Below are 25,798 nucleotides of genomic sequence, written 5' to 3'. Positions count from 1 at the left end.
GTTTTCCTTCAAATATCAAAAGTCTAATTAAGGAATTCTCAAGATTTTATCAACAATATTTATATTTAGTTCAGATTTTGATTCCAGTATATTTAAATGATTGCAAAATTCTATTTCTATTCTCTACAGAACTCTTTGACTGCATCTGTTACCATGGCAACTAGTGCAAAATATCCAGTAAAGACAGGCATGATGATTCTTTTACTTAAACACAAAAATAAAGTGAATTGAACACTAAGTCATCTAAAGTACTTGCAGAGGTTTATACTGATATTTATCTTCTCCTACACATCTAAACAGAAATTTTAGAAGAGTTTTGAGATGAGAGACTAATCTCAAATTTCTTCTATTGTTTGAACCTTTGTGGCTGGAATAATTATGCTCATGATCTGATGGTAATGTGAAAGGAGCACGGGAGCATTTTCTCTTTAATATGGACAACGGCAGACAGCCTCCTGTAATTTGGTAAGAGTCAGATTATCCTTCCAGTGGATAATGTGAGTTCTCATCTCTCCTTTGAGTCACAGGGTGATCTCTAAATCAAATGACCAGATGGACACAGACATTTGCTGAGAACGGCCATGGAAAGAGGACAAGGAGCAAAATGACATAGTTACTCTCAGAGAAGCTATCATGTTCCACAATAAGCATAATTCGGCAAGCAGACATATCCTTTTCTTTTTTCTTCCACAGCACTTTGATCCCAGAAAGGACCATTCAGTATGGTCTCTCATACATTTATCTCTGAATTTGGAAACTGCTTAATGAAATGCAAGGTCTTTAAACTGATTTTAAAGGAAACGGCCAAGTCTTATAAAATTTTGACGTTTCTTTCACTGTTAAACCAGCCACTTTTAGCTGAAATGATAGAACACAGACATCCCCCAGGCAGTTTAAGCTTAGCTTAAAGACTTAAAAGTCTTTAAGAATTCAATACTAGGGGGACCTTCAAGATGGCAGGAGAGGAAGACATCGAGATCACCTCCCTCCTCACAAATACATTGAAAATAAACCTACAAGTGGAACAACTCCTACAGAACACCTACTGAACGCTGGCAGAAGACCTCAGACTTCCCAAAACGCAAGAAACTCCCCACGTACCTGGGTAGGGCAAAAGAAAAAGGAAAAACAGAGACAAAAGAATAGGGACAGGACCTGCATCTCTGGGAGGGAGCTGTGAAGGAGGAAAAGCTTCCACACACTAGGAGGCCCCTTCACTTGTGGAGATGGGGGGGACGGGCAGGGGGGAAGCTTCGGAGCTGTGGAGGAGAGCGCAGCCACAGGGGTGCGGAGGGCAAAGCGGAGAGATTCCCGCACAGAGGATCGGTGCCGACCAGCACTCACCAGCCCGAGAGGCTTGTCTGCTCCCCCGCCAGGGTGGGCAGGGCTGGGAGCTGAGGCTCGGGCTTCGGTCGGATCGCAGGGAGAGGACTGGGATTGGCGGCGTGAACACAGCCTGAAGGGGCTAGTGCGCCACGGCTAGGCGGCAGGGAGTCCTGGAAAAAGTCTGGACCTGCCTAAGAGGCAAGAGACCATTGTTTCGGGGTGCATGAGGAGAGGGGATTCAGAGCGCCGCCTAAACGAGGTCCAGAGAGGGGTGCAAGCCGCGGCTATCAGCGCGGACCCCAGAGACGGGCATGAGACGCTAAGGCTGCTGCTGCCGCCACCAAGAAGCCTGTGTGCGAGCCCATGTCACTCTCCACACTGCCCCTCCCGGGAGCCGGTGCAGCCCACCACTGCCAGGGTCCCGTGATCCGGGGACAACTTCCCCGGGAGAACACACGGCGTGCCTCGGGCTGCTGCAACGTCACGACGCCTCTGACGCCGCAGGCTCGCCCCGCCTCCTCCGTACCGCTCCCTCCCCGCGCCTGAGTGAGCCAGAGTCCCCGAAGCAGCTGCTCCTTTAACCCCGTCCTGTGTGAGCGAAGAACAGATGCCCTCAGGCGACCTACACGCAGAGGCGGGGCCGAATCCAAAGCTGAACCCCGGGAGCTGTGTGAACAAAGAAGAGAAAGGGAAATCTCTCCCAGCAGCCTCAGAAGCAGCGGATTAAATCTCCACAATCAACTTGATGTACCTGCATCTCTGGAATACCTGAATAGACAACGAATCATCCCAAATTGAGGAGGTGGACTTTAGAAGCAACTGTAGACTTGGGGTTTGCTTTCTGTGTTGAATTTGTTTCCGGTTTTATGTTTATCTTAGATTAGTTTTTAGTACTTATTATCATTGTGGATTTCTTTATTAGTTTGGTTGCTCTAAAACATTTGTTTTTCTTCCTTTTTCCCTTTATGTGAGTATGTGTATGCTTCTTTCTAGGATTCTGTCTGTTTAGGTTTGCTTTTATCATTTGTCCTATGGTTCTGTCTTTGTTTTTTTTTTTTTTTTTCTTTCTTCCTTTTATTATGAGCCATGAGGCTGGCAGGGTCTTAGTGCTCCAGCCAGGTGTTGGGCCTGAGCATCTGAGGTGGGAGGGCCAAGTCCAGGACACTGGACCACCAGAAACCTCCCAGCTCCATGTAATGTCAATCAGCAAGAGCTCTCTCAGAGATCTTCGCCTCAACACTACAACGCAGCTCCACCCAAAGGCCAGCAAGCTCCAGTGCTTGAGGCCCCATGCCAAACACCAAGCAAGACAGGAACACAACTCCACCCATTAGCAGAGAGGTTGCCTAAAGTCATACTAAGTTCACACACACACCAAAACACACCACCGGCCGGACCCCTGCCCACAAGAAGGACAAGATACAGCCCCACCCACCAGAGCACAGGCACCAGTCCCCTCCACCAGGAAGTTTACACAAGCCACTGAACCAACCCCACCCACTGGGGGAAGACACCAAAAACAACGGGAACGACGAACCTGCAGGCTGCAAAAAGGAGACCCCAAACACACTAAGTTAAGCAAAATGAGAAGACAGAGAAACACACAGCACATGATGGAGCAAGGTAAAAACCCACCAGACCTAACAAATGAAGAGGAAATAGGCAGTCTACCTGAAAAAGAATTCAGAGTAATGATGGTAAAGATGATCCAAAATCTTGGAAATAGAATGGAGAGAATACAAGAAATGTTTAACAAGGACCTAGAAGAACTAAAGAGCAAACAAACAATGATGAACAATACATTTACATGTCATTTACAGATGACATGATACTATACATAGAGAATCCTAAAGATGCTACCAGAAAACTACTAGAGCTAATGAATGAATTTGGTAAAGTGGCAGAATACAAAATTAATGCACAGAAATCTCTTGCATTCCGATACACCAGCGATGAAAAATCTGAAAGAGAAATTAAGGAAACACTCCCATTTACCATTGCAACAAAAAGAATGAAATACCTAGGAATAAGCCTACCTAAGAAGACAAAAGACCTGTAAGCAGAAATCTATAAGACACTGATGAAAGAAATTAAAGATGATACAAACAGATAGAGAGATATACCATGTTCTTGGATTGGAAGAATCAACATTGTGAAAATGACTATACTACCCAAAGCAATCTACAGATTCAATGCAATCCCTATCAAACTACCAATGGCATTCTTCACAGAATTAGAACAAAACGTCTTACAATTTGTATGGAAACACAAAAGACCCCGAATAGCCAAAGCAATCTTGAGAAAGAAAAACAGAGTTGGAGGAATCAGGCTCCATGACTGCTAACTACACCACAAAGCTACAGTAATCAAGGCAGTGTGGTACTGGCACAAAAACAGAAATATAGATCAGTGGTACAAGATAGAATGCCCAGAGATAAACCCACACACATATGGTCACCTTATTTTTGATAAAGGAGGCAAGAATATACAATAGAGAAAAGACAGCCTCTTCAATAAGTGGTGCTGGGAAAACTGGACAGCTACATGTAAAAGAATGAAATTAGAACACTCCCTAACACCATACAAAAAAATAAACTCAAAATGGATTAAAGACCTAAATGTAAGGCCAGACACTATAAAACTCTTAGAGGAAAACATAGGAAAAACACTCTTTGACATAAACCACAGCAAGGTCTTTTTTGACCCACCTCCTAGAGTAACGGAAATAAAAAGAAAAATAAACAAGTGGGACTTAATTAAACTTAAAAGCTTTTGCAGAGCAAAGGAAACCATAAACAAGACAAAAAGACAACCCTCACTTCCGTGGTTAAATTTATTCCCAGGTATTTTATTATTACTGGTACAATTGTAAAATTTTTTTCTTAATTTCTCTGATAGTTTGTTATTAGTACAGAGAAAAACAACAGATTTCTGTATATTAATTGCATATACTTCAATAAAAATAAAAACAAAAATTAACAAATGGGACCTAATTAAACTTAAAAGCTTTTTTACACACCAAAGGAAACCATAAACAAGATGAAAAGACAATATTCACAATGGGAGAAAATATTTGCCAATGAAACAGACAAAGGGTTAATCTCCAAAATATACAAACAGCTCATGGAGCTCAATATCAAAAAAAAACAAACAATCCAGTTAAAAAGTGGGGGGAAGACCTAAATAGACGTTTCACCAAGGAAGACATACAGATGGCCAAGAGGCACATGAAAAGATGCTCAACATCACTAATTATTAGAGAACTGCAAATCAAAACTACAATGAGGTATCACCTCATGCCAGTGAGAATGGCCATCATCAAAAAAATCTACAAACAATAAATGCTGGAGAGGGTGTGGAGAAAAGGGAACCCTCTTGCACTGTTGGTGCGAATGTAAATTGATACAGCCACTATGGAGAACAGTATGCAGGTTCCTTAAAAAACTAAAAACAGAACTACCATACGACCCAGCAATCCCACTACTGGGCATATACCCTGAGAAAACCATAATTCAAAAAGAGGCATGTACCACAATGTTCACTGCAGCCCTATTTACAATAGCTGGGACATGGAAGCAACCTAAGTGTCCATCGACAGATGAATGGATAAAGATGTGGCACATATATACAATGGAATATTACTCAACCATAAAAAGAAATGAAATTGAGTTATTTGTAGAGAGGTGGATGGACCTAGAGTCTGTCATACAGAGTGAAGTAAGTCAGAAAGAGAAAAAACAAATACTGTATGCTGACACATATATATGGAATCTAAAAAAAAAAAAATGGTTCTCACGGACCAAGGGGCGGGACAGGAATAAATACGCAGACATAGAGAATGGACTTGAGGACTCAGAGATGGGGAATGGTAAGCTTGGACGAAGTGAGAGAGTGGCATGGATATATATACACTACCAAATGTAAAATAGATAGCTAGTGGGAAGCAGCCGCATAGCACAGGGAGATCAGCTCAGTGCTTTGTGACCACCCAGAGCAGTGGGATAGGGAGGGTGGGAGGGAGACACAAGAGGGAGGGGACATGGGGATATATGTATATGTATAACTGATTCACTTTGGTATAAAGCAGAAACTGACACACCATTGTAAAGCAATTAAACTCCAATAAAGTTGTTAAAAAAGAAATAAATGAACTTTGGCTACTGTCTCACACCGTATCAAATATCAGTGCTATATGGATTGTATGCCTAATGTGAATGGTAAAACAAGCTTTTAGTAGAAGTTAAGAACATCTTCATAATATTGGGGCAAAGATTTATTAAACAGGACACAAAAATCCTTAACCACACAAGAAAAGATTGGTATATTGGACTTCATAAAAATTAGTGCTTTCTGGTCTTCAGAGGTCACCATTTGGAAAGTGGAAAAGCAAACCAAAGAGAAGGTGTGTATAATAATACATCAGACCAAAAACTCATATCATTAAAATATAAAGAAGCCCAGCAAATCAATAGGAAAAAGACAGACAACCCAATAAATATGAACAAGTGACTTGAACAGGCACTTAACAAGTGAACATTTCCAAATGGTTAATAAAGATATAAAAAGGTATTCCATATATCATTACTTCTCAGATAGATGCATATTAAAACCACAGTAGGGCTTCCCTGGTGGCGCAGAGGTTGAGAGTCTGCCTGCTGGTGCAGGGGACACGGGTTCGAGCCCTGGTCTGGGAGGATCCCACATGCCGCGGAGCGGCTGGGCCCGTGAGCCACAACTACTGAGCCTGAGCGTCTGGAGCCTGTGCCCCGCAACAAGAGAGGCCGCAATGGTGAGAGGCCCGCGCACCGCGATGAAGAGTGGCCCCCGCTCGCCGCAACTAGAGAAAGCCCTCGCACAGAGACGAAGACCCAACACAGCCATAAATAAATAAAAATAAATAAATAAATAAATAAATAAAATAACGTGAATTTCTTTAAAAAAAAAAAAAACCACAGTAAAATACACACTCACCATAATGGATTAAACCACAATGAAATACACACTTGCCAGAATGGCTCATGGTACCTAGTACTTCTGAGGAGGTAGAGCATCTGGAACTCACATACATTGTTGCTGGGAGTCTAAATTGTTACAAGCGCTATTGAAAACTATTTGGCAATATCTTCCACAGCTAAATATGCATCCATCCTATAGTTTAGTAGTTTTATTCTTATGTACAAACCCAGGAGAAATGAGTGCATGTGTGCACTGAAAGATATGTACAGGAATGTTCACGGCAGCTTTAGACATAAAAGCCAAAAATTATACGCAGCCCAAATGTCCACCAATGGTAGAATGGATCAATTATAATATACTTATCTGGTGGAATACAACAGAGCAATAAAAAAAGAGCAAACTATTGTTATTGTTACATGCAACAACATAAGTGAATTTCACAGACATTATGATGATCAAATAAAACCAGACACGAAGACTACGGACTGTATAATTCCCTTTACAGGAAGGGCAAGAACAGACAACAGTAGAATACTTTGGTGACAGAAGTCAGAACAGTGGCTACATCTGAGTGTGGACCAGGAGCCTCCTCCTGATCTAAGTGATGGTTATATGGGTGCACATATATGTAAAAATTCACTGAGCTGTCACTTAAGATCTGGGCGCTTTATACATCATACTGCATTAAAAATATGATCACTAAAAAAAAAAAAAATTCAATACTGTCCTCAGACGCTGTGTGGAATGGTGAGAACATTTAAAATGCCAGAGAAAGAAAACGGCCAAGCAGGGAGCAAATGATTTGAACTTGTCCTGGATTATCTAGAGAAGTCTTGGACATGCAGAATTGTCAGCTGTGCAGACTTTCATGACGAATCAAGCTCCCCCAAAAAACTAAGGAAGTAAAATCTGTAATAATGTGACTAACCACATCAGAGAGACTTAGCACATATCCATTTAGTGCTGTTTGTAGCTAATTTATTCACATTCAGCATTGATTTAGTACTGAGTGTTTTAGAAACTATTTAAAGAGTTAAGCATGACTGAAAGATCTGGAAAGGGTCTATTTTGATATTAATAACATACATATAGTCAACTATACCCACTTCATCTCCATAATATTTGAAAGATATAATATATGTATGTATATGTATTCATATATATAAAGCTAAGAAATATGTGTATGTATTTGTACATTTATATATACAAAGCTAGGTATATATACATATTTCTACCCACACAGAAATAGGTGATATATAGGAAACTATGGCAGAAAGATCTTTAGCTATACCAGAAATAAATAAGTATGGAGAACCACCACAAATTAGTGAAATCTGTTCTATAAAATATCAGTATGGAAATCATGCTTGCATTATTGCTAAACACAAGCGATAAGTGGAACAAAATGTAACTATAATGAAATAACACTTAATGCAGCTCTATAAGGAAGCCGCTATAATGGCTAAAACATTTTTATTTACAAATATATTGCAATCAATATTTTATATATTAACATAAATAAGTGTATCTTATGCTAGAGAAGGAATTGAAAAAAAAAAGGTTGCTGCCTTTAAAAGGATAAATTATTGTAATTCTCTTGTATTTGTGGTTATTATATGGTAAAGGAAAATTTCAAACCAGTCTTTTCAGTCAGGTAAGGCACACCTGCATTAATACTATGTATTTATCTATCATTTATCCTCTCTGGAAACTCTGTGAAAAGTCTACAGTGCTGGATAACAATATGGATTATTATGGATTATTATCTGACTAAATCGCTCTTCTGAGACGGGCATAATCGACTTCATTTAATGAGAAGGGAAATACCTTTATTTTGACCATATTTTAGAATCTGTTCCTTCCAATTCCAGCATGATTAAAGGAGATCACTTACTCAGAGACACACTGAGTAAGATATACAGATTGCAGTGTGGGATTTAGGACAGGCATGAAGTACTTCCTTTTTGCAAGTTACTACTTTTTGTTTCGTGGATTGACAGGCCAATGATAGGTTTATTTATAAAGCCATTTTCTATTCCCCACATTGAAGTTTCTGTAGGAACATAATGCACATAGTTCTTATAAAATCATCTTCTGCTCATCTAATTCAAGATCTGTCCTCTTTTATTGAGAGAAGAAATTATCAAAATGTGAAAGTCTAAAAATAGTGGTGTATAATTGATAGCCTAATTCTTTCTTAATTATAGGTGTGTTACAGTGACGCTATAATTAGGCAAGACCAGCATCCAAAATGAGTCAGACTTTATCATTCACTCTATACGAGGATGTACACGGGTTCCGTGAGCAGAAAACTCTGGAAAAGGAAGATGCAGGGTCTATTTCCTCGCACCTCTCGTTGGTTACAAGATTGTCCCCTATTTACTCTCTCTAGCACAACAAAGTAAATATTCCATTCATATTTGTTTTACTGATTATCACTTAAAGAACATATAGATTTTTAAATTAGAAAATTTACAGCTTAAATTGGAATTCTAAAACTAATGCACACACGCTGACTTCCCTAAAACAATATTAATGTAACCCATAATTATTAAATTATGCACCTGAAATCTGATCTAAAAAATCTTTAGATTTAAATTGAGTAATTAGCATCTTACGATGACAAAACAGATTCCTATAAGTGAGATGAAATATTCTTCTTATAATTTGATATAAGATGTTTTCATCCCTTCAAAGATGTATCTTTAGGAAACATTAGTTAATACTGAGACAAAACACTAGGCTCTCAGAACTCCGAATTCTGTTTTAAAACTGGCCCTTTAATCTCTAAATGGTCTTAAACAAGTTATTTTTCCATCTTTTAGCTAGTTATACATCTTTAAAATTCAGACAGTGACTACCTTCTCAAATCAGTTTCTCCAAAGGCTAAATCCAAAGCTCTTGCTGTGATAAAATCAGAAAGTTGACTTGATAGACACTGTGATAGTAGAAAGTTTAAAATAATATAAATGATAGAACCCCTCTTCATAAGCAGCATAAGAAACAAAAAGCTATCAGTAAAGCCGAATTAAGCCATATTAGGAAACATAAGATAACTGTTAGAACGTTAAGTATTAGCAACTGGTAAAAGCTGTGTCTTCCACGTGTAGTTAGCTGTCTCGGGCATGAGAGTAAGTATTAAACATAAGAGACAGCCAGAGAACAAAAGGCACAGAACCTGTCCTCAGTCTGGGCCAGCCCACTCCCTCTGCATCCCCACTCCTGGAGGACCGGGCACCACGATGGCCGATCTCCCATCACTCACTCTGTCCTGCACCCACCTTCCAGGAGCCCCACACGCCCCTAAGGTTAAAGGACAGTTGAGAGAGAGGACGACCCAAGTGTGTGGTGAATGTTAATTTTAGGAACAGAAGCAAAAGGAGCGTTTCCTTTGCACCTCTTTCCACCCTAAGCTTAGAAATTCAACCAGACTACCACCAGCAGACAGATTGTAATATATAACCTAGGTTTTAAGGGGAAAAAAATGTCAATGAAAATCAATTATATTTTTGCCTTTATAATGTCTATGAATTAACTTCATCTCATCCAATACATTTGGAATAACACTCTAAAAAGAGAAATTCTTTTTTTTACAAAAGGGAACTTGTTATCCAATTTCCATATACTAAAGCAATAAACTCTGTGGGGAAAGGTATGAGACGCGATGGCTACTGCTGCAAAGCCAGGGTACCCCTGAAAACACCTTTGAGAGTCAGAAGCAAAATTAAGATTGCCCTCACTATTGTCACCGTGGTACCCAATTATCCAACATTAATACAGTTAGAAAAACTATTCAAAATTACTCGATTTAGCAGCACCTTTTTATTGAATCCAACTTTTAAAGAATCATACCTTTTGTACATACTTTCCCAAATCACAGCCATGCCATGCTTTAATGGAGGAATTAACAGGCAAGCTCCTATTCACTTTGGCGATGTGTGCTGTTCCATTAGCCTCCCTTCACTGGTACAAACAGAATCAACAGTGTGGCTTTTAAGTACTTCTGAGCCCACACCTTCCTTCTTTAGATAAGAAGCTGACTGTTATGCTATGGCACTGAGATCTAGCCAAGGTCATGCGTCAACAATTCCTTCTGAAGGTATATTGAGAGGAACCGTGAGGCCCTGTCTGGATTCCCACCATATACTTCTCTAACATGACATAAGCAAACACGGAGGTGACCGAAACAGAGCATGAGAGCAGCGACGTAAATCCGGAGGAAGGAAGGAAAAACAGTGTACGGAAAGCACTCTTCAGGAGTAAAAGTCTCAGCGCACTTGTTATCTGCTAGAATTTGGTCAAATCCTCACATTTATCCGAGCTTAAATTTAATAACGCACAGCACGCAAACAAAAGTGATCGTCCCAACTATCAGACAGAAATACTGTGAGATTCAGAGATGATGCATAAGAAACTGCTTTGGGAAGCTATACTCATAAAAGTTACCAGGTTGCCTAAATACTCACATCACTTCTCTATTATTCTAGGGAAGGAAAGCAGCACAATCCTATATAGGCGAATGGCACCCCACCGATATGTCAGCGTGTGCGCGCGCGCGTACGCGTGCGTGTGTGTGTGTATGTGTGTGCGTGTGCTGCACATGGGGACCATGGCCTCCATGGGGTTACTGAGCTGAAACACAAGAGTAGCAGTATCCTTTGCCCAGAGTCACACAGCCTTCTCACCCTGTCTCCTGGGGAATTTGCATATTCTAATCATGAAATCTTGGCATCCCGCTGATTAAGGCACGTGTTTCTGTGATCGAGTTCAGGTACACTGAAAAGCTCTGAGATCCTGAACGTGCAGTTGCTGAGAACAGTTGGTCCTCTTGTTGTCCAAACAAGCTAATGAGAGTAACTCTCAACAGTGTCTGGAAACAATTAAGGTTATTTTAATCAATATAAGGAGCACTAAGTAAACCATGATCTAACAAGTCTCTGCCTCATTCATAGGTCTCATTTACTTCAAGAGCGCGGAATACCAATAAAATATACCAGTAAAATGAAAGCAAGCCCTATTGGGACACAAACAACTTAAAAATGTTTCAAACTACTTCTAATTGAGAATCATGCAATATTCTAATTTATTTTAATAGCTTCACTGTTATGATCCGGCTAGAGCACTGTGTTATATTAAGAGTATTGCAACTATTGTCAGAAGTAGCAGTAAATTGTCATTAGTAACAAATCTGCATTACAACATTCATATAATCAAAGTCAAAGTACCCGCTGACAGATGAACCACACTCTCAGCTTACGTCGCGGTACCTAGTGGAGTCAAGGTCCTGCCCACCCCACATACAGCCAAGTTATTTTCTGTTGTCAGCCGTCTGACAACACCACTTTTTCCTCCCGTGATATCTGGAGCACAACTGATGTTATTTGGAAAAGAGACCAGTGGCAATACAGAAGGAGACAGTCTTCAAATTACAGTCTACTATTCAGCTGGAAGTTGAAAGTCCTAACCCTAATTCAGAAGTAAACTGGCCTGGATCTCACTCAAACTTAGGCACACTCAAAGATGGATTATCAGAGATCATCATATGCCACGTATTTGGCTTAATGTCAATACCAAAGTTTATCTGCTACATTTAAGCATTTTCATAGAATGAGTTCTTATAGAGAGATAATAGTATAATGAAAGAAAGTTTTACCAACATCAGCCTCTGGACTGGTGCCCATAAACAGAGACCATAATAAGGCCACAGATCTTTTATAAACTAAAATACATTCAATAGACACATTGTAATTATGATTCCCATTTTAAAAGTCGAGAAGTTGAAGGCCTTTGTTAGCCTTTTCTTGGAGGCTTTAACAGAAAGTGTGGAATTTCCACATATGAACACAATCTGTTTCCTGACTTAGAATTAACATAACGGATTGGAAAGTGAGTTTTCAACTGTAAATTATGTAAGATAGATGGAAGTCATGCTTTAACATAAAACGAAATACAACATCCTTTTCTTTTAAAAATAATCACCTAAATTTAACTATACTTTGCTTCAATTTTGTTCCAAAAAGACAATCACTTTGTTTTCAAAACTAGATTTCTTTGCAACAAAGTGTTTTTCTCCAAAGGAGTCAGGAATCAAACAAAAGGATAGAGATAGTGCTAAGTATAGGGGTAGGGAAGGGAGCAGGGTAGAGACAAGGTTAAAAACAGACATAGAAAACAAACTTATGGTTACCAAAGGGGAAAGGGCGGGGGGGATAAGTTAGGAGGTTGGGATTAACATACACTCTACTCTCTACTATATATAAAATAGACAACCAACAAAGACCTACTGTATAGCACAGGGAACTCTACTTAATATTCTGTAATAAGCTAAATGGGAAAAGAATTTGAAAAAGAATAGATTATATGTATATGTATAACTGAATCACTTTGCTGTACAACTGAAAGTAACACAACATTGTACATCAGCTATAGTCCAATATAAAATAAAAATTAAAAAAAACAACAACAGAAATAGAATTAGAGACAGGGATGGAAGTTGCTTGCACACAGCACCTTTGTGTAGACCATGGGAGGAGGGGCAAGGGGGCACAAAGTTTAATTGCAAGAACAAAATCAGAAGTTACGAAGCAGAATCTCTTACCCTGAAAAATTCCTTAGTGGAGCCAGAGTCTAATGTTCCATAAGCAATTTCTGTTTGCTTAGAAAGATCCTCCGCACTTTCAATGGGAGACACCATCCTCTCTACCGTCAGGAAGGCAGCTAAGTTAGCCGTGTAGGAAGAGATTATGATCAGGGTAAAGAACCACCAAACTCCTCCAACAATGCGCCCAGACAGGGATCTGATAACAAGTACGAAATGGATTTGTAAAGCGAAATGAATGACCTCGTAAGAAAACAAGTTAGCAGTATTATGCAAATAGCGATTTATAGGGGAATATTTAACTTTATACTTTTCAATATATCTGCTAGTTGATGAAACTTGAAATTATTAAACCTTCTGGGCAAGGAGTACAGATTTGCTAGATTTGATGAGACAGCCAGAGGCAGAACTTCAGATTCTTGAGATTCTTTCATAGTTATTATGGCCAAATAGTTTATGGTATGAAATATTGTAACAAGCAATTTCAAGAAATGTGCAAATAATCTATCCAATGCTCATACTACTTTATCCACTCATGACATAAGTAAACGAACAAAAGAATCTAAGATCAACAGCAAAACTCAGAACAATGTTGACAAACAAAATCAAATATTAAAAATAAAAGAGTATGCACCATAGATGTGGCTTTAAACACCGAAGAAACCCTACTTTTAATCCAGCCAATGAAGTTCCAAAACCCTCAAAAAAGGTCCAAAATTTCATTAGGTATTTTTTGTGTGCAGAAACATAGGTTTTAGATACAGTACAAGATAAAAATGGAAAATAGTGATACTACAAACAAAGTACGACACAAAATATTATTCTTAATGAATAAAAATCTGATGCTTCAGGGCATGGACAGATATGACCCTGTTCCTTTGTGCCTCCGGCTTAAGAAAAAAAAGAAAACTCAAGGAGAACAAATTAGACATGTAAAAGTTTGCCAAGATATAAATTCCTAGTTTGAAATATAATAACAATATTTCTGTGACCATAAATTCTTACTTAAAATACTTTTCAAAAGCTTAATTGATTCCCAGTAATTTACTAGTAGATAAATCCTAGGTAGATAAATGTAGACATGTAGATACAGAAAGAGATACATAGGGTATTATTTGGTAAGATTTGGTGGGGTTCTACATATAATGGTATTTGAGTAGTATTAACACACCAATACAATAACTTTTTCTTTTTTGTTCATAACTCTGTTATGCCTAAAAGTTAAACCTTCTACAGTGAAGAGGTAACACTTCTAAAAATTTAAATCATGAAACTGTGCCAATTTATGACCTAAACTAAACCTCCTGACAATTAATAACAAGAAATATTTTTGATGAAACATAGATACTACATCAAATTATTAGGTCGTATTTGTAGAATAAACTACTCAAGCAGTCAAGAAAAGGGGTGAAGCTAAAAGTAAAGATTTTTTAGATAAAAACATCTGCAGCTAAAATAAAAGAGAAAAAGAGAGAGAGCATGCAAGCAATGAAAAAAATAATAATATAATTAAGAGCCTTTACCAGTCTCTAAGAGTTGCAAAGAATGAAACAAATATAATAGAATGGAAAAAAGTTAAACAAGTCTTACTTATATTCTGAAAAGGATATTAAACACATTTTGATTTTGGAGAAACCCTGTGTAGACACAGCCACTCTCAAAATGTTCACTATTTATTCCATCACAATGGAAGGTATAATTATATGACATGTACCCTATACTGAAGAGGGTAGATTCAGTACCTGACTACTCACAGCCCTTAAAACAAAACTGATTGCATGGTAATTGATTTTGATACTATACATTTCAGGTTTATTTGCAATATATTTGAGAATCATTTTTATAAGTCATTCTGTTCTAGTTGTAAATTTAATTAAATATGCCAGTTTGTTTAGAGTGTGTGAGATAACCCACAAAATTTATTTGACTTGTGTATCACTCAAAACAGAAAATTCTTGAGCAATTTATTATTTCCTTGTAAGTGTTTTCAAAGGATCAATTATGATTCTGAATGAGTTTCTGAGAAATTTTATGCAGAGGAGCAAATTCAATATTATGTTTCATGGTGACAGACAAAAATGTTTTTCTAATTAAAAATAAAACTTTCATCTCTCAGTATCTGCACTAACGGAGCAAATAAATGCACATATTCTGCCATTTCTTTTTAATCTCTATTAAATAATTATTTTAAGAATGCAATTTTTTAATCATTTGAATCTTTTAAGGGTATTGCGGGAAAAAAACAAAAAAAAAGGAAGAAAACCGGAGAATAAGAGTCAACTTTACAACATTTTGCTCTCATAATTCTGTGGTCCTAGTCTTCACAAAACTATAGTTAACATATTCTAAACTTAATTTCAGGCAATGACCAATTCACTTCAATAAACCACTCTATATTAAAATTTAAATGTGTTCTATTCATATAAATAATAGAGTTCCATATCATATTTTACTTGGTAAAAGTTGATAAATATCATTTAAAGTATTTAAAGAGCATCTCTAAAGTGATCTGTGGATTTCATGCATTATTATTAAGTTATTTTAGATACTAAGCTGCTCTATTCTTTTGTAATCTAGAGTTACCATCATTACATTCTAAAAAATGATAGTTTGGTTCATTTTTTAAAAAATCCTTGAATTTGCCAATATTAGGTAGTTCAATTGGTAAATGCACACATACCATAAAGTGAAAGATACATATGCTTGAAAATTTTAATAAAGTGAATTTTGCTTATATATATACGTATATATCTGTTCATATATATTCTGTGGTCAAAAAAATGATAACAAGGAAAAATATGCTATCTAAAATTGATATATCTTACCAGGAAATAAAAATTATTACATGTGAAAGTTTAGTGAGTCATGACTCATGAATGAAATCATAAGTGAAGAAAAAAGATAATATTCTAGGAAGCAGGCTTGTTGAAAATTGGAATGTCACTATGTCATGGTGGACCCTGGGAAAACACAGGTTGTTAAATGTCCCTTGTGCTCCAGCTCCTATGTGTCAATATATTTTCTGCTCCTAGACAAGCACTGGACGCCAAAACAATTACCTTCAGAGCCCTGATGCATGAGGAGTGGGGCAAACAAACCCGGGTCCATGGATGGGAACCCAGGTCAATATGTCCTGTGTCCTAATGAACCTTCGCATGCTTCTCCTGCTTATTCAAAAGGCAGAGCACAGTTTGTGGAACCCTAGGATAACTGCCTGATATCTCAGGACTACGGTAACATCATACTTCAGGAGCCTTCTTACCAAAGATGAATCACTTCATTATTTATGAGCCATAATGTTCTCTGAGATTCCAATCTGGTTAGTATTTTCCTCCTTCATCATTAGAAACTTCTCTTTATGTCTTTAAGTTCAATCAGATAAACTATAGAGATGAAACTATGAATCTTATATGTTTTGTCAGAGGTCATAATTATATATATATATAGTATGTAATAATAATTATTATATGTTATACATTAAAATTATATATCTATATATGCAATGCAAGTACCATTGATATAGTTCTAATTTAGTGCAGTTCCATAGAGAAGCCACAGGGAATTTGATGGAATTAAGATTGTTCAGCTCCATAAAATTCATAAGAATGTGCCCTGCTATCTGAGAAGTTGAGTCACTGATAATTTCGGCATACATGATATATTCCCTTTATCTTGCTGGGTGGAGTATACAAAAAAGATCGTGGAAGATACAAAATTTTGAGCTTCACATATAGTTTTTTGAAATTAATCACTTCTTATCCCCAAAGTGCTCAAAAACTAAAACAATAATGAAATAGTATTAAAGAAGCCATTGCCTCTGTTAGTTATTAAGATACCCATAGAATCAAAGGAGGGTAATTGAGCCCAAATTAAAATGTGCCAGTAGATCGATAATCATATAGGCTTTAAATGTGAAAGCAATCACATTAGGAAAAGTATGATTTATTCCTCTGAAGAACCAGACATGGCTATCATTCTTAATCATGTATGTGACATGAATAAAGGCAATGTGTGTTTTGTGGTATATTCATTATATTTAGGCATCCTAGGGCAGGAATTAAAATATCATAATGAGAATAGAGATGTATGAATTTATTCCATCCTGTGTGTGTATTACTATTCAATATGGCACAAGCGTTTGTAACAATCAGCCATCATTATTACCCACCTATATATTTCTAGATACTTGGGAAATATATTATCATACATTCTTTTTAACCCAGCAACCTAACCTTTTTAAAAAAAACCAAATTTTATAAATATCTCTCTCATGTCATTTCCATGAGCTAATAATGGGGGGAAAGAAAAAAGAGAGAGAGATGAGATGTGTGCAAATGAAGTTTTGTCGCTTTTGCAGTTAGTAAGGAATGTCGCCCATTTTCCCATATACAGGTCTGTGGATCAACACACAGATGACTGTAAAATGAGAATATGCAGCAAAAACACGGTACCCCTCCAAGAAGGCGTGGAATGAAAGGAACCTTATGCATTTTATAGCCTCTCCATGGTGTGTATAATCTCACCAGGGAAATATAGGATCAACGTCCAAAGAACATTGCTCAAATATTTCACAGGCTTACGCCGATGCTAAGAGTCTGTCCTTACGAGTCTTACACTGTTTGGACAGGCAGTCGGCGGCTGCTAACTTCTTTACAGTGAATTCATAAACACCATGAATGTCCACTCGAGACCTAAAATGCACAAAGTCGAAGCAGGTGAGTAACCAACCTTGGCGAAATATCGCATCCTTGCTGCATAAAGGCACCCAAGGAAAACCAGAGACTATTAAAAATCCCAAATTCATTAGTTGATTCACTACTTTGTGTTTCTCTTCCATCTTCAAACTCCTCAGTGTGCCACTCGTAGGGGCTAAATCTGCTGACCAGGAATAAGACTACACTGACCCCTATGTAGGCAAAAACAATGCACATCCAAATCTCATAGGCTAAAGGATCAAGAAATGAAAACACTCCCGGTTTGGACTTCTGAGGCTTCTTGATCATGATTGATATCCCGAGGCTCATAAAGGGCTTTGAGAAATCGATCACCTCCTCTCTCACAAGGGTGATGGTTAATGGAGCAATTGCAATATCGGCTTTCTGTAAGGGAAACAAAGGAAAGTAATAGAACCAGGAGTCACGGTCAGGAAGGAATCGTGGTTACGTTATTGGATCAAAGGGAAGGAAAGGAAATCAGGAGAATGGGAATCATTACTTCCCTGGTGGAATCCCAGTAAATACTTAACAGAAGAAAAGCAATTTGTTCCCCAAATATCCCTCCTGTTTATAAATACAGAGTACACCCTTCCGGCTTGATTATGATAACTACATCTGCCTCTACGCCTTGGCAATCTTTGAACAATGCATATGGCCCATAGGCTTCAAGACAGGTGAAATGCCTGTCTCCATCTGCATGTTTGCTTCTGACTTCATCCTTCATCTTCAAATGTGCACAAGGAAATAAGACGGCATTCCTAGAGTAATGTGGGAAACCCACCACCTCAGACATTGGTACTTTGCACGGAAGGCAAGCATTCACTCAACGCGAGTTCAAACGTAATGACTTTATCTTTGAGAAGCGCAGTACTTACCCCATATACAAGTTCTCCAACCATCCCATTCCAAATTTTCGTGTCTGCATCCCTGGCCCCATACTTGCCATCCCCAACAATGGTCAACTTGTACTTGAACCCACAATGCTTGGCTATTTCTGCAGCCAGGTCAACACAGTAGCCCTCGTAGCGCTCATTGCCTTCAAGCATTTCATGATTTTTCTTCATCATAACATATGGAGATTCCTATATGGAAAGAAAGTGCTCTAGTTGATCAGAACAACTGTGTTACTGATCTACTCTCATCCACTCAGATCTTCTGGTTTAATTATTACCTGTAAGCCAGAGATGTTGTAGAATACAGACAGTGGAAGATACGACTGGGAAAAAATTAAGCGTAATGCTTCTGATCAAAGGTCCTCATCTATCTTTCATTGTATTTCATGCACATGGCTGGCACCTGGCCATACCAAAGTAAACAAGAGACTCAAAAGCACAAACTGTTAGTATGTCCCCTTGTAGTGTCTGTAATCCTAGTGTTTAGAGAGGAATAATGTGGTTTAACATCTGTTTTAGTCAACTCTGGATCCACCACTCTCTTATTCTAAGTCAGGGCTACCCTGACCCCAAAGAACCGGCATTCACCCAAAACCCTGTGTCACTACGAGTTCGAGGATAAGGTTCTTGTGGAAATCAGTTCCATGACCAGTGATGCCCAGACTCAAAGAGTCGTTGCCATAGTGAGGTATGGAATCTACCCTCTCAGACTTGAGAGCTCACTTCCTCTATGAGATAGAATACCCTAGAATTATGCTACACGGATAGCTAGGGAGTAGAATCCCCCCCCCCCCGTGAACACCATAAAAAGGAAGCATGAAAACATGACTCAACACCAGCCCCCAAATTTTCTCCACTGGAAAGTGGCACTGAGGATATTTGGGGTTCAGTGAGATAGCTCCTCTCAGTGGCATGATTCAGGCAAAAATCCTCAAATGTCTGGCTTACATTTATTAAGACTTTTCCAAGTGCCAATCAATGTTCTTATGCAAATCCCTTATTAACCTATGTTTTCTTCTCAACATTGTTACCATAATGAATCTCACAAATTCACTACATCACAACTTAGTAAAACGAAATCAGACTGTTTTGCTGCAAAATCACATATTTCCTCCATTTCATTTCCCCAACAGCTTCTTGTCATAATCGACATCTGCCGTCCATCTATCCAAAGCCTCGACGTTCAAGACCAAGTTCAGTTTTGTCTCATCCAGCCAATATACTTTCACTTAGCACTAGCTATGTGCCAACTACTGTGTTGAGACTCAGAGTTAAAAAGAAGGGAGATCACCCTTGTCTTTCAGGAGTTCACCTTTCCATACGAATATAGAGAAGTTGACAACATTATTAAACCAGGTAACAAATGTAAGGACAGAATGGACCCAGAATCGTGTGGGAGTGGAAAGGTAAAACATGGGAGGAATACAAGGAAGGCTCTTCCAGACTTGCCCTAGGTGTCCACCCGTGTGAGCACCAGTTTACCAATTATCTGTGAAGCTGAAGTTCAGTCTTGACGAGGATAAGATGTATTCTGAGTGTTGTAGCTCGTGTTTGTGAGTCCTTCTGACAGAATAAGCATGCAGCGAATGACTAAAACATTCAAAAGCATCACCGTATCAGTTATTCTCCTAAAATATAAGCAGCGATTCTAGTTGACAGATATTTTTCTTAAGAAAAATAACGTAAAACAGAGGCATATGTAGCTAATTACCAAAATTGTAGTGACGACCACAGTCTTATTCTCAAGCCCAGAAGTATCGTTTCCAGAAGGGAGTTCGGTGAGAGTAACAACCATTTTGTCGACTTCGCTCCAGTACCCGATCTGCAAAAGGGTACAGAAGGCGGGCACCTGGACATATGACCTTCCTACTGGCAAAGCACTGAGTTATTTTCAAACCCATGTTTGAATCTGAAATTACACCTACACTAACTAGGCTTGTTCTAAACAGAGATGTACCTTTTATGCATGTGAATCTAATAGGAATAGAAAGAGACTATAAAAATAAACAAAAACAATTCTTAGAAATGGCTTGTCTCTTCGTGTTCACTTTTCATACTCTCCAAGGGTAATTTGTGTGGGAGTGATCATATAGAAACATAAATAAAATCCAAACAATGGCATTTCAGCCATAACAGAAGAAAAAAAAATGTTGACTTGAACAGTTACATTCACATTTGCACCAGCTATGTTTGGTCTCCCGAACCATAATCTTTCAGCAACAGTTCTTTTTCTTCTCATTAAACTCTTTTTCTACTTCTGTCTAAAAAAAAAGTATAACAGTTTTATTTATTATATCTTAAAATTACATTTCAGGGTTACTTACCAGAAATAAATAGAGTTTATTTAGAAAACATATTTTAAAATATATGTTTCTGGAAGTTGTTGAATCCAGCTATGTGAATATATGTCTCCAGGATTCTGGAAGATGAGGTGATGGGTTCACTAACTCACCTCCTCACACAGAGAGAATGCCTTCAATTCACTAATGATTTACCTTCCGTGGCCCATTCGTTTTGAGCTCCATGATGTTAATTGTATAATTTATTCTTTTTCCATTCTGGTCAAACTTGATATTTCCTGAGAGACCTTCAACCTGCACCTAATGAGGAAATGGGAAAGGAGCACAGTTATAAATTCACTTCCACCAGATACAGAGTGGTTGACCAGATGACTCTCCCGGGATGCAAGTCAAGAAAACGACACTTATTAGGTTTCTGCTCTTCAACCTACCTTTGTGTAGTTAGGAAATAATATTCCCTCTTTATAAAACAGAAGGGATAAAACGAGAATGACTAATTCAGCAAGAAAAAATAGTGGCCATCATTAAGTCACATTACAATCATTTTCAGTGACTGACCTGTTTGAGAGCCCTTTCTATTTCTACCCCTTGTCCCCAGGGCACAGCTGGGTTTGCCAGACAGTCTCCTGCATTCCCCCTTCGGGAGATTTCAATTCTCTGCTTCCGTAGGTTTCGAAAAGCTTCGGTCATCACTTGAACGGCGTCATAGGTCAGAGCGGAAGTATACTGAAAAGTACCACACACATTTCATAAGAATGGGAGAAAATTCAGAGGCTCACTGTACACTGGCAATCAAGATTCCAGTTGCCCACCATACATACCATATCAGGGTCCAAGAATTTAGGCACAATTTCTATCTCTAGAAACCTAAGAATGTAAGAGGAGTAGTATGGAATATTGGAACTATGGACTGTCCCTTTGATTCTAAACATTTTCAATTATATTAACATCTCATCTATTTCAGGTGAGACTTTTCATAATAATTGTGTTGATGTTTTCACTTTTGTTTTTGTTTTTCTAACTAGTTTCTCATTAGAGCATCACTTTATGGCCTGACCTGGTGATACGGGAAATTATGAAATTAACAAATCAATGTTTCTCCACTGTCTAATGGGAGATTCATCTGGCAATATGGAAAGAATACTGATCATTTTGGGGATCCTTAATCTCTAATTCCACCCTAGTGATGCTCATATAGATCTGCAGTGATCTTTTGAGTGTTTGTTTTTAAACTCTCCTAGGTGATTATGATACCCAATGAGAAGAACAACCAAACTTCATGATTTCTAGGTCCCCTCAGGCTTCAATAATCTATGATAATACTGGTTACAAGCTTATGGTATTCAGATCCCAGTGGGGCAGCAGGATTATTTTAGGAGCCTGGGGCCAAGCAGAAAAAAACTACTATCAATACATGTGTACTAAGCACGGTCAGGGGCTGGATAAGTATTATTGTGGCATGTGTATATACTGCCATTTATCTACGTTTGACACTGCTGTCAATAATGATAAATCACATTTTAACATAAAAGCTTTAATTACTGCTGAGGAAATTTCTGTTATTCAGTATTTTTCAGTCTTTAGGTAACAAAAGTACAGTGAAGCTGGGGGGAAAATGCCATACCATACTGATTTTGTGACACGCTAAAATTTTTGACCACAAATCCAAAACAGGACCTCAACATTTCCAAATAATCCTCCTCTTTCTTCAGTAACTTGGTTCTTCCACTCTCAAAAGTGACTATTCTATACCTTCTTTTTGTCTTCTCTGTACACTTCTATACACTTCTCTTTCTCTCCTGCTGACTCCCCTGCCTTCCCGGTCGTCAAGAAAATAGAAGCCAACAGACAGAACCAACTGATCTTTCCACCAAAAACTACCAAGCTCCACCTTCCCTCCATCTCCCTCCTGAGCTGGCATGGCTCGAGGTGGCCACTCCCCTTCCTCAGAACAGCCACTCCAGCCTCACACTGACCCCGCCCCTCATGCTCCTGAGGACATTTTTTCTGCACTTATACCCTCAATATCCCGCATCAGCCTTTTTTCTCTATTGGATCATCTCTATTAGCAATTCTACTGCTCCAGTATCTCCTACCACAAGTAAAAGAAGAAAGAAATAGCTAGGTAGGTAGATTTGATAGATAGGTGGATGACGATGATGGACAGATAATAGACAGATTAGATAGGTAGATATCGACCGATATAATAACTGCTTTTTAGATCCATATCTCCTTCCAATTTCCACCATCTTTTTCTGTTTCCTTCACAAGAACATTTGTTAAGACAGATTTTCTAAATTTTCCATTTCACATCACCCCCCTTGCTTGCTCTAAGTGATCTCATTCAGTCCATGGCTTTAAATTGCATCCATACACTCGAACATGACTTCCTCAGCAGTGCCCTTCCTGCCCAGCCCACCCAATCACTCTCCTTCATGGGATCTTGTTTATTCCCTTCATAGTCTCTACCAGCATCTGAGTATCTTCTTCGTGCATTCTTTGTCTACTTCATCTCTCCTCCCCACTAGAATGGTTACTCTAGGGAAGCAGAAAACTTATGTCACCACTGAATTCTCAGAGCCCAGGGCACAGTTGGGCACACTGAAGAGAATTAATAGGAAGGAATGAAAGAGGAAGGAAGGAAGGAAGGAAGGCAGGCCAGAGATCTTGATACTGATTCTATCTTTATGGGACTCACATTGCCTCCCAGTTCAGTGAAAAGATACAGAAACAGATAATTGCAATATATCATTAGAGTGTTATAAATCGGTCCAATGGTGGATAGATGCCTGTGTTGTTTATTTTTAATATGAGAGATGGTACAATAAAGCAAATGAGAAAGTAATTTATGTGGTATGAATTATCCTCTCCTCACATCCAGAAATTGTTCCGAGTTTTTAATGCTAAAAATGGTAATGTGAAGTTATCACTTAATCTTTGCATGAAATAGTTTAGTTGAATCAGTTTCATTTTATCCCATGAATGAATCAAATTTGATGGGAAATGTGGTAAGAAGAAAGAAGAAAAAGAAAATGATTTTGAGCCCGCAGAACTGTGATTGATGCTGTTAACTGTGATAAGATATTCACATTTACTGCTAAATTTTCTTAAGCGATGCCACTGCAGGCCTATTCGTGAGTCCTTCTTGACAAACCTAGATTATCTCCTGGATGGCTGCAGTTAAGTTTCCTGGAAATACCTCTACTAGATGGATCTAAATAAAACCCGTCACTATTTTTTTCCAAAATCTGCAACCTCTTCCTTCAAACTGTACATGCAAGATATTAGCAAAATATACTGTGTTACATATCCATTTAGGCAACTTATATTCCTGGATTGAAAATGTAATTTTCATTTACTGGGAACTTATCCTGAGAAAATATTCTCAAATACAGAGAATTTTCACACAAGATATTCATTTCAGCATCATTTGTAATATGCAAAAATTAGAAGGAACCTAGATTTCCGAGAGTAAAGGAATGTTTAAAAACTATGTTTTCTGGGACTTCCCTGGCGGTCCAGTGGTTAAGACTTCTCCTTCCAGTGCAAGGGGTGTGGGTTCGATCCCTAGTCGAGGAGCTAATATCCTACATGATTCGCAGCCAAAAAACCAAGCCATTAAACAAAAGTGATATCGTAACAAATTCAATAAAGACTTTAAAAATGGTCCACGTCAAAAAAAAATTCTTTAAAAAAAAATACACTATGCTTTCTGCCTTGTGGAAGTATTATGTAGCCCTTAAAAAGTTCTACTAATAATGGTTATGTAACAATACAAATAATGTTAGCTATAAAATAAGCAAAAAACAGTATTACAACTAAAGTGTTTTCAACAAAAAGTGAGAGTAATAAACAATGGTGATATCCCTTCAACAAAAAAAGGAAAGAAAAATAAACAAAATGGTTAGAATAACAGGGAGGAAACATACATGATATTTCTTTTCCAAGTATTCTACAATAACCATGTACCTTTTTAAAAAAAACTGTATTATATCAAAAGCATTGTTTTAAGTCATATCTACTTAGGAAAAGACTTCTTGGAGAAATAGAGATATCACATCAGCTTTTTTCTGCCTCATTTATATGACTGTCTCTATTCTCCTAGAGGAAAAAAAACAATTAGTTTGTTTTCTTATATGGCAATCCATCCACTGCTAATTTAATTCTTATGATGAAGTTTAGGTCACTGAATCAGAAACAGAAAGCTGTATTGCAGTTTGTATTTGAGAGTAATGATCATAGTTAAAAGGCAGACTCTTCCTTCAGTTACCCTGCTCACATTACTATGAGAAATCTATAAAGCCATCTGCAAAATGTTTCAGAGGTCTATAAATGTTGGTGAACTACATTAAAAAATAAGATGAGGTTGAATGAACTAAAAGTATTTAAGTCCACACAGTGTGTGATCATTATGACTCAGGGCATGAGCTCACTAAGAAGAAAAATCCTTCCAACCTTTTTCAAATGTTCAGATCTAATCAAGTCTCAAGCCTATTATCACTGTAAATTAAAAGTCACAATCATAGACACAATTCAGGGCTGAGAGAAAATCAACAGCTTCTGTATCCGTACCTCCTTCTTGTTTATGTTCTGCACATGTGGCTCATTTATTTTTCTCAACAAATATATCACGTTTTTGATTGGACAGTTAAATATTTCAGTTTTATTCTACCATTCACTAAACTAGATGTAAATTCATTTGAAGGGAACGTGATGGCGATGTAAAAGATCTCCTTCTTCGAAAACAAATGCATCATCTCTGCCCTGACGTTTATGTTCTGTGAAATCCCTCAGCTGAGTTGGAAATTTATATCTCAATGGGGACCATTATGTTCTGTGATGCTATATCACAATCACTCCTATCCACACTTGAAGAAGAAATCTGGGAAAACGTTTTTATGGTCCATTTTCCAAATGTGCTTTTTATTCCATTTCAAATGTATCTTTATTGAGACTTATTTTTCAAAAATAAAATAAAATATGCATTTTATTCAAAAATAAAATAAAATA

At 37.9% G+C, this 25,798-nt stretch overlaps 1 protein-coding gene across 8 annotated transcripts in view; it reads right to left on the bottom strand.

Moving 5' to 3' along the window:
• GRIA2 (glutamate ionotropic receptor AMPA type subunit 2) overlaps nt 1–25,798 on the bottom strand; it is a 164,530-nt gene that overhangs the window by 25,390 nt on the left and 113,342 nt on the right. For all 8 annotated transcript variants that reach the window (XM_082391325.1, XM_082391326.1, XM_082391331.1 and 5 more), the window contains 6 exons: nt 21,347–21,514; nt 20,984–21,088; nt 20,200–20,310; nt 18,471–18,677; nt 17,609–17,979; nt 12,881–13,079 (listed from right to left, as the gene is read on the bottom strand). In XM_082391325.1, the coding sequence (XP_082247451.1) occupies nt 12,881–13,079; nt 17,609–17,979; nt 18,471–18,677; nt 20,200–20,310; nt 20,984–21,088; nt 21,347–21,514 (1,161 nt within the window). The remainder of the gene's footprint in view (nt 1–12,880; nt 13,080–17,608; nt 17,980–18,470; nt 18,678–20,199; nt 20,311–20,983; nt 21,089–21,346; nt 21,515–25,798) is intronic.

Source organism: Balaenoptera borealis, assembly GCF_965194805.1.
Source record: "Balaenoptera borealis genome assembly, chromosome: 4".
NCBI classification, from domain to species: domain Eukaryota; kingdom Metazoa; phylum Chordata; class Mammalia; order Artiodactyla; family Balaenopteridae; genus Balaenoptera; species Balaenoptera borealis.
Note: the sequence above shows the minus strand (reverse complement) of the source record. Positions and strands in the feature narration are given on the sequence as shown.